Source organism: Rhinoderma darwinii, chromosome 9 (genome assembly GCF_050947455.1).
Source record: "Rhinoderma darwinii isolate aRhiDar2 chromosome 9, aRhiDar2.hap1, whole genome shotgun sequence".
Lineage (NCBI taxonomy): Eukaryota > Metazoa > Chordata > Amphibia > Anura > Rhinodermatidae > Rhinoderma > Rhinoderma darwinii.
Genome location: NC_134695.1, coordinates 72,412,575 through 72,426,340, shown reverse-complemented (window position 1 = coordinate 72,426,340; position 13,766 = coordinate 72,412,575). Strand labels below are relative to the sequence as shown.

Below are 13,766 nucleotides of genomic sequence, written 5' to 3'. Positions count from 1 at the left end.
TCCAGGACGTCGGGCCGGAAGTCGAGAGGGACGCGTCACCAAGGCAACGGGTGGGAGACCGGACTGGAGGAAGCAGGAAGTTGTCGGTAAGTATGAACGTCTTTTATTTTTATTTATATTATATATTATTTATATTTATTTTTTACAGGTTTATACTGATCGGTAGTCACTGTCCAGGGTGCTGAAAGAGTTACTGCCGATCAGTTAACTCTTTCAGCTCCCTGGACAGTGACTATTTACTGACGTCGCTTAGCAACGCTGCCGTAATGACGGGTGCACACATGTAGCCACCCGTCATTACGAGAGCTCCATAGACTTCTGTGGACTGTCCGTGCCGTTATCACGGCCTGAAATAGGACATGTTCTATCTTTTTCAACGGCACGGGCACCTTCCCGTGAGAAAACGGGAAGGTACCCGTGGCCAATAGAAGTCTATGAGCCCGTTATTACGACCCGTAATAACGGGAGTTTTTCGGTCGTGTGCATGAGGCCTGAGACGTGTTATCGACGTGTGATCGTTTGGGTCCAACTGCTAGGACCCCCAACTATTACAAGGGCAAAGGGGCTGCTATGCTCCATGAAGGAAAAATATCTAGGGCATGCAGTAGAATTAAAATCTACACCCTGGTCTATCCCTTGGATATTTTTTAGAAAACGTGTGAAATTCACAGCAAACAAAAAGCAACGTTTGAACGCAACTACAAAAGAAACTGTACCGTGGATATTTATGCCTCCCTTAACATCACGTTGCGCTTACACTATGTTTTGGCATATACTTGGCTTATGATAGTGTAAGTCCAGGCATAGTGTGAATAGACATAGGTGAGCCCCAGAGGTTGGACCACAACTGATCACGAAAACGAAGGCGCTCGGCAGAACACGGTGACCCTTGAGGTCTCACTAGATAGAGCAGCACTCTGTATTGCCAGTGAATGGATCTGAGCCACAGCCGCTTCTGTCTTGTGATCAGTGGGGGTCCCAGTGGTTGTACCCCCACTGATCACACATTGATGGTATATCTTCCCTATATACCATTAATGTTCAAGGTCTTACCAACCACCCAAATTTATCTATCTTTCCTTTTAAGTTTCTGTTTAGACGTTGTGGATATTGCCACGAGGTTCACCTATTGCCTTTTCACACAAAAATCATAGATTTCCTTTTGTGCTGTACGTGGGTGTGAATGGGATGTTTTTAAAAATCAATTTCACTTAAATGGCACATTTTTAGAAGTTCACCCTGTTCACAGCATGGGAACTCCTGAAGGGGACGCGCTTCATACGTTTTAAGGCCCTGTTCACAGTTTTTTGCAGGTGGAAAAATCTGACATTGACCTGCCTGCACGCTTTGCTGCGTTTTTCGGCCGCGGCCATTGAGTGCTGTGGGCAAAAAAACGTTGTGAAAACTGCTTTCTCTGCCTCCTATTGATGTCAATGGGAGGTCAGAGACCGAAACACCCGAAGAAAGGGCATATCGCTTTTTCCCCACGAGCGGTTATTACCGCTCGCGGGAAAACGCCACCGCCTCCCATTGGAATCAATGGGAGGCGATTTTGGCCGTTTTTTGGCACGGCTTCCGACAGTTACCGCGTCAAACAGCGCCAAAATACTCTGTGTGAACTAGCCCTTAATATTTCAATAAATTACGCTAAATATTTGTGCTACAGTTACAACAATCTGAACCTGGGTACTCCTGCCTGTCCTTTTTGTGTTGCAAAAACGGTCATATTTTGTGGCATGACAACATAAAAGATCTACAAACGGCACTATTAATACATGACCCTACCCAGCGCCTATGCCGTATACTGCTATATTTTGTATTGAACCTTGCTGAATGTCTCCCTTGTTACTTATGATCGGAACAAATTGACAATCGCACGCTACGCTTACAGTATGGCTGCTCATTAATAGTCGCAGGAAAACCCTTGTTCTATCAACCGGGGGAACACTACTCCTCTAGTTTAGCTGCATAAAAGGGATATTGTATGGAGCTGTAATACAGAACTGTAATTTGTCATTTCTGAGGGTTATGTGCACATTTGCACACAGGGACCATTCTTTGTTGTTCGCTGCACTCTTGTGGAGTATTTGCTTCATAGCCACATACAGCGTGATAAGAGGGAAGGTTTATGCACTAGGCTCTAGTGTACCGCAGCATCAGAGACTTACCTCATAGATTGGTTTATAATGTTAGTAACACGTACATGATACAGAGGACCGATTACATAAAAAAGAAGCATTCTAAAAAATCAACTTCTACATAAAAGGCGTAAAATTGATGCAGCAACTTCTGAGGGGGTGCAGTCAGCAGCAGACGACCTACTGTATTAATAGATTTTGGGGTAAGCACCTGATCGGAGGACAATGGTGCAGAGTTCTGTATCAGATAGAGGGACGCCGCTTTGTTTTGCAGGAATTTGCATTGCAAACAGGCAGCTTGTGAGAGTGCAGCCTCTTGTAATCCGAACAAGCCATCGAGATTCTTTTGATGTAGTAGCCCCTATTTATGAAACAGAATTTAGACAAGGAGCCGCTGCCATTGATGATTGCATTAAACGGCCGTCGTGCTTAGAGAGAAAGGAATACAGGGCAAAGCGGAGATCATTATGTAAGGGTTGTACATATAATTCTAGCAATATAGAAAAAAAATACGAAAATAAAAGACCACCTTGTAACAGCCGCCTCGTGTTAGGCAGCCCCCGGCCTCAGGTGCATTATTATTCTGACAATAAAGGGATAATTATATTGGTCTTCACTAGATGGGAAAGAGCATATTAAGTGGTGATCACTGAGAAGTAAAATGCAGATCACATACAGTTCTCTGTTTCATGTAGAATATTTGAGCAGTCACCTCAATTAATGTAACATTTAAAAGTGATATTAAAAAGAAAACTAAACTGCATCAAAACATTGTACCCCAAACTCACACCTATAAATCTCAGCTGCATATTGCCACCCACCACTAGGGGGCGATCTGTATACAGCTGTGGCTCCTTTTAGCCTGAATAGAAACAGGAGGGAAGATTCACAATATTTTTGCCCAATTCGTAAAGTACAGAGATTCTTGGCACGCCCGCGCTCGAACCTATCCCAAGGGGTGGCTTACCTTTACACTATTTAAATGCGTTAAATCTTGAATTGGATTTGCGACTCTGGATTGCGGCTGGGCTGACTACAATTGGACACCTCTATACGGACTCCTTCATACGCACTTATGTGTCTATCTCCGACGAATATTCTCTCCCAGCTAGAGATTACGTTTTTTCAAATACACCATGCCTTAAGTCCTCATCCGATTTGCAGACTTTCCCAATGGCCGCATTTCAGTTTTATGCCCCTTCCAACTCCAATATTCGGGGTATTTCACTGTTTTATAAACTGTTAACTCAAGCGATTATAATCTCTAGACCAGGGGTCTCAAACTCGGCCGGGTAAGTGGGCCACATATAGAAAAAATGGGAAGTTGACGGGCCGCATTACTTTCAAATTTGATACAATACAAAATTATTGTTAATCAATTAGTTATTTGAATTACTATAACACTATATAATACTACATTACTAGAATAATAATACTACATTACTAGAATAATAGCGCTAGGTTTAAAATTTGAGCGAATTCTCCTTGTGCTTATTTCAACAATCCAGCTTTCCAGTTTAAGTGTCGCTAAATGCAGTCTGGCGGCTCAGTTAGCAGCGTTTGGCAGACACACATGTGAAGATTGGGCTGCACGTTTTTAGATAGTGGCACACTCCCCAAGTAGATAGCTCCATTGGGGCTCCCTCTAGGAGTGGAATCCCCAGCCAGAGCGTTGCCGACGCTTTGGCTGGGGATTCCGCTACTGTTGGAGTCCCTTACATCACTGTCCATACACCGTGACGTCAGGGGATTCTCCTGGACCGGAATGTGATATCAGGGGCAACCCCAGAGCAGAGCACTAGTATAGTCTCTGCACCGGAACTCTGGGGAAGCCATTAACATCTGTGTCCATATATGGACAGCGATGTCAGGGGCTTGCCCAGAGCTGGAGTCCCGGGCAGAGCGCTAGTAGCCTCTTCCTGGGACTCCAGCTGTGCTCCTGACATCACTGGGACTCCTGCTCTGGGGAAGCCCCTGACATCACTGTCTGTGTATGGACAGCGATGTCAGAGGCTTCCCCAGAAACTATACTAGCGCTCTGCCTCGGACTCCAGCTATGGGGAAGACCCTGACAACACTGTCCATATGTGGACAGCGATGTCATATGATTCCACAGCGTCCCGGAGCAGAGCCTGTACTAGCGCTCTGCCCGGGGCTACGCTCTAAGGAAGCCGCAGACATCGTGTGTCCAAACATGGACACCGATGTCAGTGAATTCCACAGAGTCCCGAAGCAGAGCCGATACTAGCGCTCTGCCCGGGACTCCGCTCTGGGGAAGCCCCAGACAACGCTGTTCATATGTGGACAGCGATGTCAGGGAATTCCAGAGTCTGTACTAGCGGCTCTGTGTCCCGCGGGCCGCGTACTTGAGACCCCTGCTCTAGACCAGCTTATATTCTTAAATGGTAACAGGATTTGCAACGGTCTATACAAATGAAAGAATGGTATGGAGCGATTATGGTCTTGAGGTCCATATCTAAAGGTGCAAACCATTGGGAAACCTCATTTAAGATCATCCTCAGATGGTATCTCACCCCTGCCCATATATTGAGATTAAATCCATCATACCCTCATTTTTGTTGGAGGGGGTGTACATACATGCATGTTTGGTGGGACTGCCCTTAGTTCATTCTTTTTGGAAAGCTGTAGCTGCTCTTCTGAGAGATTACGGGGATAGATATTCCAGTATCAGCTAAAATAGCCCTTTGTTTTTTGGGAATTATAGATGTCCCACTAAGGGCATGTTCACACGCAAACTCAGAAACGACTGAAAATACGGAGCCGTTTTCAAGGGAAAACAGCTCCTGATTTTCAGACTTTTTTTTTTTTTTTAAGCCTCGCAATTTTCGTGGCGGTTTTTGGAGCTGTTTTCAATGGAGTCTTATGAAAAACTGCTCCAAAAACATCCCAAGAAGTGACCTGCACTTTTTCGCGGCCGTTTTTTTATGCCGCTGTTTTTCAAAACGGCCGCGTAAAAAAACGGCCCATCGAAACAGAACGCCGTTTTTCCCATTGCAATCAATGGGCAGATGTTTGGAGGCGTTCTGCCTCAGATTTTTCGGCCCGTAAATAGGCCGTGTGAACATACCCTTACTCTACGCACGGTTGTAGGCCATTTCATACTTGCTGCAATATCCATGATCCCCATTAACCACTACTGAACTGTCATACCGTACAATTTGCATACAGTATGGAAAGACTTCTAGCCATATGTTCACATACTGTAGCTCGACTGGACTCTAGATGGTCCATATGGTCTCCCTATTATCTGAGCAGATATCCTTAGACACTTATCTATTTATTTCCCTCTCCTAGCGGATAGATGAAGCTCCTAGTGTTTCCCCCTTGGTCCATTGTACTATATGCTTACGTTTATTTATAGAACAACTGTGCCAGTCAATATTTTAAAGTCACTTCTTGATATAGTATAGTATACTAGGAAAATGCTCCAAATTTATTTATTGCGGTTTCATCCTGTATTCCTTATGTTCATGTGACTTAATAGGGGAACGGATTTGCTGACCACACCAACGTAGACCTCGTTATGTAAGACCTATTACAAAGTATCTGCACTGGATTGCTCGAGATGGGTCGTTGATTTAGGTGTTTATTTGGACCCAAGTCAGGAAGGAATACTTCCCCCAATTTCCGTAAATTAATGTCAATCTCATATAGGTTGTTTCGCCTTCCCCTGGATCAGCACAGTAGGTTTAACTGGATGGACTTTTACATTTTTTTTCAACTTCACAATCTCTCTGTTACATCATTTTTAAACTATTCGATACATTTAGAATTCTGTTGGTTGCTACCTGCAATTCGTCAGCACTAAGCGGACAGACCATGTGAGTTGTTTTTGTTGCTTTTTTTTTTTTTGCCCCCAACGACACTTCTCGTCCACAATACAACAAAGCACTTTGCTCCATGTAGGCATTCACTCAGAAGGGGGCAGCAGTGAGATGTGAGCTCCTGTAGTGCTAATAGGAAACCAGTGGAATTCAAAAACCAGAGTATAAGACAAAGATATAACTCGAGGTCACTAAAATATAGTGAAGTATTTGCAAAGATTATTTAAAATGTTATATAGATTTATATCTAGACTTACAGCGTTCAAGATTAGGAACACTCTGGGGGAAAAAACTATCAACGTTATGTGTAGTGCAGGGTCTGCGGGGGGCCACCAACGAGAGAGAATCAGTGTCATGCTTCACTCCCTCAGACCTAACCCCAGGGATGACAGTGTTTTCGTTTTCGTGTTCCTCATATGGCCTTGCAAAGCGCCTCTCATTTTGACCAAATGGGCACGGCTCTATGCACATCAAGTTTCGGCCCTGTGTTAAGCGTGTACATTGGGAAAGCTCCCGACGTACGTCGTAAACGTGTCCATATGAAGTGATTAGCCCAATAAAGGCCCAAAGTCTCTTTTCGGCATCAGTTGGGCTGGTTTAGGTCGGTGTACTTTTTTATGAGAATGGAAAAGTGTTGACTACGCTTTTCCATCCAGAGGGATCCTGCAAAAAAAAAAAACGTGGGGGCCTATGGGCGATGTTTGCCACTGTATGCATATAGGTCTAACATACTAGTCCTTCTCAGTTAATTAGAATATCAAGATACCGATTTCATTTTCCAGCAGGACTTGGCACCTGCCCACACTGCCAAAAGTACCAATACCTGGTGTAATAACCACAGTATCACTGCGCTTGACTGGCCAGAAAACTCGCCCGACCTAAACCCCATAGAGAATCTATAGGGTATTGTCAAGAGGAAGATGAGACCCCAGACCCAACAATGCAGATGAGCTGAAGGCCACTATCCAAGCAACCTGGGCTTCCATACCACCTCAGCAGTGCCACAGGCTGATCACCTCCATGCCACGCCACATTGATAACCCATCAGCAGTGCCACAGGCTGATCGCCGCACTGATGCAGTAATTCATGCAGAGTCGGAGCCCCGACCAAATATTGAGGGCAGATACTGGACAGACCTTTCAGTAGGACGACATTTCGGTATTAAAAATAATTTTTGAAATTGGGCTTATATAATATTCTCATTTTCTGAGAAACTAAATTTTGGGTTTTCATTAACTTTTACCATAATCATCAACATTAACAGAAAAAAAAGCTGGAAATATATTCTATAGATTCATTACACACAGAGGGCTCTATGTGTTTCACTTTTTGCATTAAAAGAATTAAAGAGACTTACCACATTATAAGTGAACTATCTCCTACATAAGGAGATGGGCGCTGTAATGTAGGTGACAGCAGTGCTTTTTATTTAGAAAAACTACTGATTTTTAGCTTTATGCTAATGACTTTCTTAATGCCCAAGAGGGAGTGTTTTTACTTTAGACCAAGTGGGTGTTGTACAGAGGAGTGTATGATCCTGACCAATCAGCGTCATACACTTCTCCCCATTCATTTACACTGCACATAGCGATATAGCTATATCGCTATGTGCAGTCACATAAACACACTATAACATTACTGCAGTGTCCTGGCAATGAATATACATTACCTCCAGCCAGGAAATGATGTTTATTCAGAATCCTGAATATGTGAGTAAGTGGCTGCACATAGTGATCTAGCTAGATCGCTATGTGCAGTGTAAATTAATGGAGAGGAGTGCATGATGCTGATTGGTCGCTGATTGGTCAGCGTCATACACTCCTCTGTACAACGCCCACTTGGTCTAAAGTAAAAACACGCCCACTTGGGCATTAAGAAACTAATTAGCATAAAGCTAAAAATCGCTCCTAACGTGGTAAAAATAGATAGTTTTTCTAAATAAAAAGCACTGCTGTCCCCTACATTACAGCGCCCATCTCCTTATGTAGCAGATAGGCCACTTATAATGTTTTGACAGAGCCTCTTTAAAGAAGTTAACTTTTTGATGATCTTCGAATTCATTGAGGAGGACTAGTATAAGTCATGGGCTTTACAATAGCCTTTCATGACTTATATGTTAAACTGATACCATTATAGTCTATGGGTGATGTATACTTAATACTGATGCCAGATTGGCATCCATTGCCCATATACTATAATGGTATGTGTTTAACGTATATGTCATGAACAGAGTCATAAAAGTTCATGACTTATACATTTAACGTATACCGTAAAACTATGGTGATGGATACCAATGTTATACATCTTCACAGCCAACGTTTAACAAATACCTTAGGAGTTTTTCCCGGCATATTCGTTAAAACGTAGGCCAAAAACATGATGTGCACAGAGCTTAAAGAGGCTCTGTCACCAGAATTTGCAACCCCTATCTGCTATTGCAGCAGATCGGCGCTGCAATGTAGATTACAGTAACGTTTTTATTTTTAAAAAAACGAGCATTTTTGGCCAAGTTATGACCATTTTTGTAGTTATGCAAATGAGGCTTGCAAAAGTCCAAGTGGGTGTGTTTAAAAGTAAAAGTCCAACTGGGCGTGTATTATGTCCGTACATCGGGGCGTTTTTAATACTTTTACTAGCTGGGCGCTCTGATGAGAAGTATCATCCACTTCTCTTCAGAACGCCCAGCTTCTGGCAGTGCAGACATAGCCGTGTTCTCGAGAGATCACGCTGTGTCGTCACTCACAGGTCCTGCATCGTGTCAGACGAGCGAGGACACCGGCACCAGAGGCTACAGTTAATTCTGCAGCAGCATCAGCGTTTGCAGGTAAGTAGCTACATCGACTTACCTGCTAACGCCGATGCTGCTGCAGAATCATCTGTAGCCTCTGGTGCCGGTGTCCTCGCTCGTCTGACACGATGCAGGACCTGTGAGTGACGTCACAGATCTGCACTGTCAGAAGCTGGGCGTTCTGAAGAGAAGAGGATGATACTTCTCATCAGAACGCCCAGCTAGTAAAAGTATTAAAAACGCCCCGATGTACGCACCTAATACATGCCCAGTTGGACTTTTACTTTTAAACACACCCACTTGGACTTTTGCAAGCCTCATTTGCATAACTACAAAAATGGTCATAACTTGGCCAAAAATGCTCGTTTTTTAAAAATAAAAACGTTACTGTAATCTACATTGCAGCGCCTATCTGCTGCAATAGCAGATAGGGGCTGCAAAATCTGGTGACAGCCTCTTTAATACATTTGCCTGTAAGATCAGCACATCATGAGCATTTGTATTCTTAAAGAGGCTCTGTCACCGCATTATAAGTGCCCTGTCTCCTACATATGATCGGCGCTGTAATGTAGATTACAGCAGTGTTTTTTTTATTTAGAAAAATTATAATTTTTGAGTTATGACCTATATTAGCTTTATGCTAATGAGTTTCTCAATGGACAACTGGACGTGTTTTACTATATGACCAAGTGGGCGTTGTACAGAGGAGTGTATGACGCTGACCAATCAGCGGCCAATCAGCGTCATACACTTATCTCCATTACAGCGCCGATCACATCATGTACAATATAGGCCACTTATAATGTGGTGATAGAGCCTCTTTAATCAAAATTAGACTTGTTATGGTTGGAAAAAGGGAAGAAATGTAGTCTGTATGTACACTGTGATCTGACAGTAGTATTCCTGCAGTATCTATCCAAGCCTTGTCAACTATGGCCAAATCTGCTGCTCTTTAAACCTCCTTTGTCAGGCGATTTAAAAGCCAAAAATAAATGTACTCCTTTAAATGTCTGAGAAGCGCTCAGAAGTTGAATTGCAGACAGAATAACTTGTGTGGGGCCTGTTATGTCCTGCTTCTCTGTTAGAACAGTCATTATCACCCAATTCTTTCCTGCTCGGCGACACTCTACAGGTTACCAGATGTGTGTTTTCTTAGCACCATGGGCAGCGCCATCAATCAATATGTCTTAAGCATGGAAGAATCTGACACATTTTAAATGGTGTTCCATTTCTCTCTGTATAAATTGGCCATCACCAATCGCTGCGTAAAGTGTCTTAGTATCAAAAGAAATGGGAGATGTGCTTTCCTGCAATTACCCAGTAATCACAGAGAACAGTAATTGGGCCATAGGTTAGACGTGCAGCCTGCGCCTCACCGACCCCGGCGCTTTGTGCATCACATTCATACACTCGCTGCTTCTCCCCACAGCACGCAAAATCCCACAAACTACTTATGAGCAAGTCCATCTGTGCAGCCCAGTTCAGCTTTAGAAAGATTTCTTGGAGGGAAGAAAAAAATATTTCTTTATTTTGCTATTAATGATAACTTGTAGTTTTACCATTATGTTATTACTGATATATATTGCAGCAATTTGGAAAACTGGCTAAGATTAGAAAAATGCTGTGAACTTTCCATTTACACAAATCCATAATATCTGCAAGTGCCACCTGTGATTATATAGTCAGCAAATGTCCATCTAGCAGCTTTTTTGCTGAAAAAGTAGTAAAAAGGTATTGCACATCTATAGTACCATTCTTGTAAATCACTATAAATTTGTACAAACCTAATTCTTCTCACAGCGGAGTGTTTGCTGCAGTTGTGTCCAGTCTAGACCATCCTCTGTGAGATGAACACATCCGCAGCACAAATCTCTCTCCTGATAAACTGATACACTGTAACAGAAGATAGGTAGATGTATACTAACGCTAGTGTGAAAGAAGCCTTAGTTTGTCAGAGGAAGAGAGGATCGAAAGATTAAACGGAAAGCGACGGTTCCGTTAGAATTACCATTGATTTCAATGGTAATTCTTTTGTTTCAGTTGCTTTCCGTTTGTCTCCGTTCGCTAGGGTTCCTTTGTTTTCATGGAAGCAAAAGTGCAGGAACAAGAACTTTTGTTTCCGTGAAAAAAACTAAACGGAAACCTAGCGAACTGAGACAAACGGAAAGCAACTGAAACAAAAGAATTACCATTTAAAATCAATGGTAATTCTAACAGAACAGTCGCTTTCCATTTAATCTTTCGATCCTCTTCCCGACGGAAGAGAGGTAAATGTATACCAACGCTAGTGTGAACTTGGCCTTAGAAAAACTCATCCGTTGTGAATATCACATGAAGTAGTCCCAGCAGGCAGCAGATCCTTTCATAGGTACAGGTTTGAAATGTACAGAGGATGCTGAATAAAGAGGACTACATGATATACTTGATGAGCTTCTTAAAATGATAATAAAAAAACCAAGTTATATTTTGGATCACGCAGGATTATTCTACATAGCAGCGCCTGTGTATGTACAGTCAAGTGTATTACAGTGTACCTGCTTTGTAGTAAAGACCTGCAGTGCCCCCTACTGGACAGAGCTAAGATGGAACAATTTTTTTTTTCTATTCTCTTGTAACGTATGAAGCGTTGTCCATGATTTATAGATATTTTGTTGCCCCCCCCCCCATGTATGTTTGTTCAACGTAGAAAGTGATATCTTGTCATATAAGTGCGTCAGAGAGGATTGTAAAGACCGTTGTCCTGCAACTTTCTCCACATAGAGTAACATGAAAACTTTTGAAATTGCAGAATAATCCCATCTAGCTACAAGTACAACAGAACAAGGTGCATAAGAGTGTTCTAGAACTATATTATACATCTATATATTAGAATTACTCTGTATGATTCTAATCATTTTGCATTTATCTCTGCAAGACTAGGCAATTTGTAATTCTCCATTTCTGTTTTACCTCGGCTTTCTTTTTCTGTAATAACTGGAAAACTTAATGTGTATAAGAAAATAAGTTGCAGGACTTGTATTCCTATAGACTGCAACTATCAGGCCAAGCTGTGAAACTAGTATCTCGGGGTATGAAGAAACTTCAAAAATAGATTGGGTATAATACATTGGGTATAAAATGAGGGAGCTCAGCCTATGGGGGCTATTACACATGCAGCCGAGCCGCGGATTACCACTAATTGCCGTGCTGCACCTGTACTTGCCACTTGAAACCTGCAACAAATACAGGTGCTAAACCACAGTTAGCGATAATCTGCGTGCGGTTATCATAGTTCGGCTGTATGTGTGTAATGGCCCCCTTAAACGATCAGCATTTTGAAGATCATTGGCGTAACGAGAGGATACTAACATTTCAACTGATTGACAAAAACACAACTCCTTTTGAGGCTGCACTCGCATGTCGTGGTCAAAATGTATTTTTTTTTCTGCATTTTGCGTGAAGTCACAGCAAACAATGCCATTTTCCACTATTTCAAATCCAGTGTTTCAGGATACAAGTGATCCAGCAGACCTGTCCTAAATAAACCCGACCGTCCTGCCACCTGTGTAGTAATTATCTATTAGTTACTACATTACTCCGTTTAATAATGTGGCTCTCAGCTGACTAGGGTTTTTGTGGTGTTGAAACCTCGTTCCTAATTATATATATTATTGTCAGATTTATAGTGAGTCATTGTCTTGTACTATACGTGTCACGTTTTGGTGGAGCTGTGTGTATATGTCGGATGCCTGGCTTTATAGTCACTGTTCACATTCTGCAGTTAGGACGTTTGGATCTGGTGATTTCTCTGTAATCCTGTAAGTCACCGTCTGGTATCTTAATATCTCCACAGGCCGACCTCAACTGCAATATCCAGGATGACGCCGGGGCATTTTATGGTGTCACAAGTCAATATGAAAGCTCAGAAAACATGACCATCACGTGTTCCACTAAAGTCTGCTCATTCGGTAAACAAGTGGTGGAAAAAGTGGAGGTAAGGCGCAATTCAAGGTTGCGTCCCATGATTGATCGTTACTTATGTTGCAGGATCAGTTATTACTGGATGGAAAAGTAAACACTGCAGTTTTCCCGACTTTCACAAAGTTGTTACCCAAACCTTAACATGGATCAGATATTGAGATGTAATCAATGGGGATCTGACTGGTGCTGCCCGTTGTGGTTTCTTTCTGAAACTGTGCCACCCTCGTCCTGACTGTGCTGGAATTGCAACATGGCCCCATAAACTTAAATGGCTCGGTTGCTGGTGCTGTTTCAGGAAAAGGCCGAAAGTGTAACGGCACTTTTTTAGGCATTGGCCAGGGTCCCAGCAGCAAACCCCTCACCCATCCGTCAGATTGATAGAACAGATAATTAATATGCTATGGGTTGTAAGAGACCTTTTGATACTTAAAGAGACTCTGTCACCACATTAGAAGTGCCCTATCTTGTACATGATCTGATCAGCGCTGTAATGTAGGTGACAGCAGTGGTTTTTATTTAGAAAAACTACCTGATCAGCGCTGTAATGTAGGTGACAGCAGTGGTTTTTATTTAGAAAAACGATCTATTTTTACCACGTTAGGAGCGATTTTAGATTTATGCAAATTAGTTTCTTAATGCCCAACTGGCCGTAGTCTTACTTTAAACCAACTGGGCGTTGTACAGAGGAGTGTATGACGCTGACCAATCGGCGTCATACACTTCTCTCCATTCATTTACTCAGTGCATAGTGATCCTGCTAGATCACTATGTGCTGTCTTATACTGACACATTAACGTTACTGAAGTGTTTAGACAGTGAATAGACATCACCTTCCAGCCAGGACGGGATGTCTATTCACAATCCCTGCACTTCGTTAACGTTTGTTTGGTATTTACAGCAGAGCAAAGCGTAATCTCGCTGTAACCTGTTATTTACAGCGAGATTACGCTTGCTCTGCTGTAAGTACCACAGAAACGTTAACGAAGTGCAGGGATTGTGAATAGACATCCCGTCCTGGATGGAAGGTGATGTCT

General features: G+C 42.6%; 1 protein-coding gene across 8 annotated transcripts in view; it reads left to right on the top strand.

The window, feature by feature from the left end:
- Positions 1-13,766, top strand: part of TEAD1 (TEA domain transcription factor 1) — a 158,308-nt gene that overhangs the window by 130,353 nt on the left and 14,189 nt on the right. For all 8 annotated transcript variants that reach the window (XM_075838139.1, XM_075838133.1, XM_075838135.1 and 5 more), the window contains one exon: positions 12,605-12,745. In XM_075838139.1, coding sequence (XP_075694254.1) covers positions 12,605-12,745 — 141 coding nt within the window. The remainder of the gene's footprint in view (positions 1-12,604; positions 12,746-13,766) is intronic.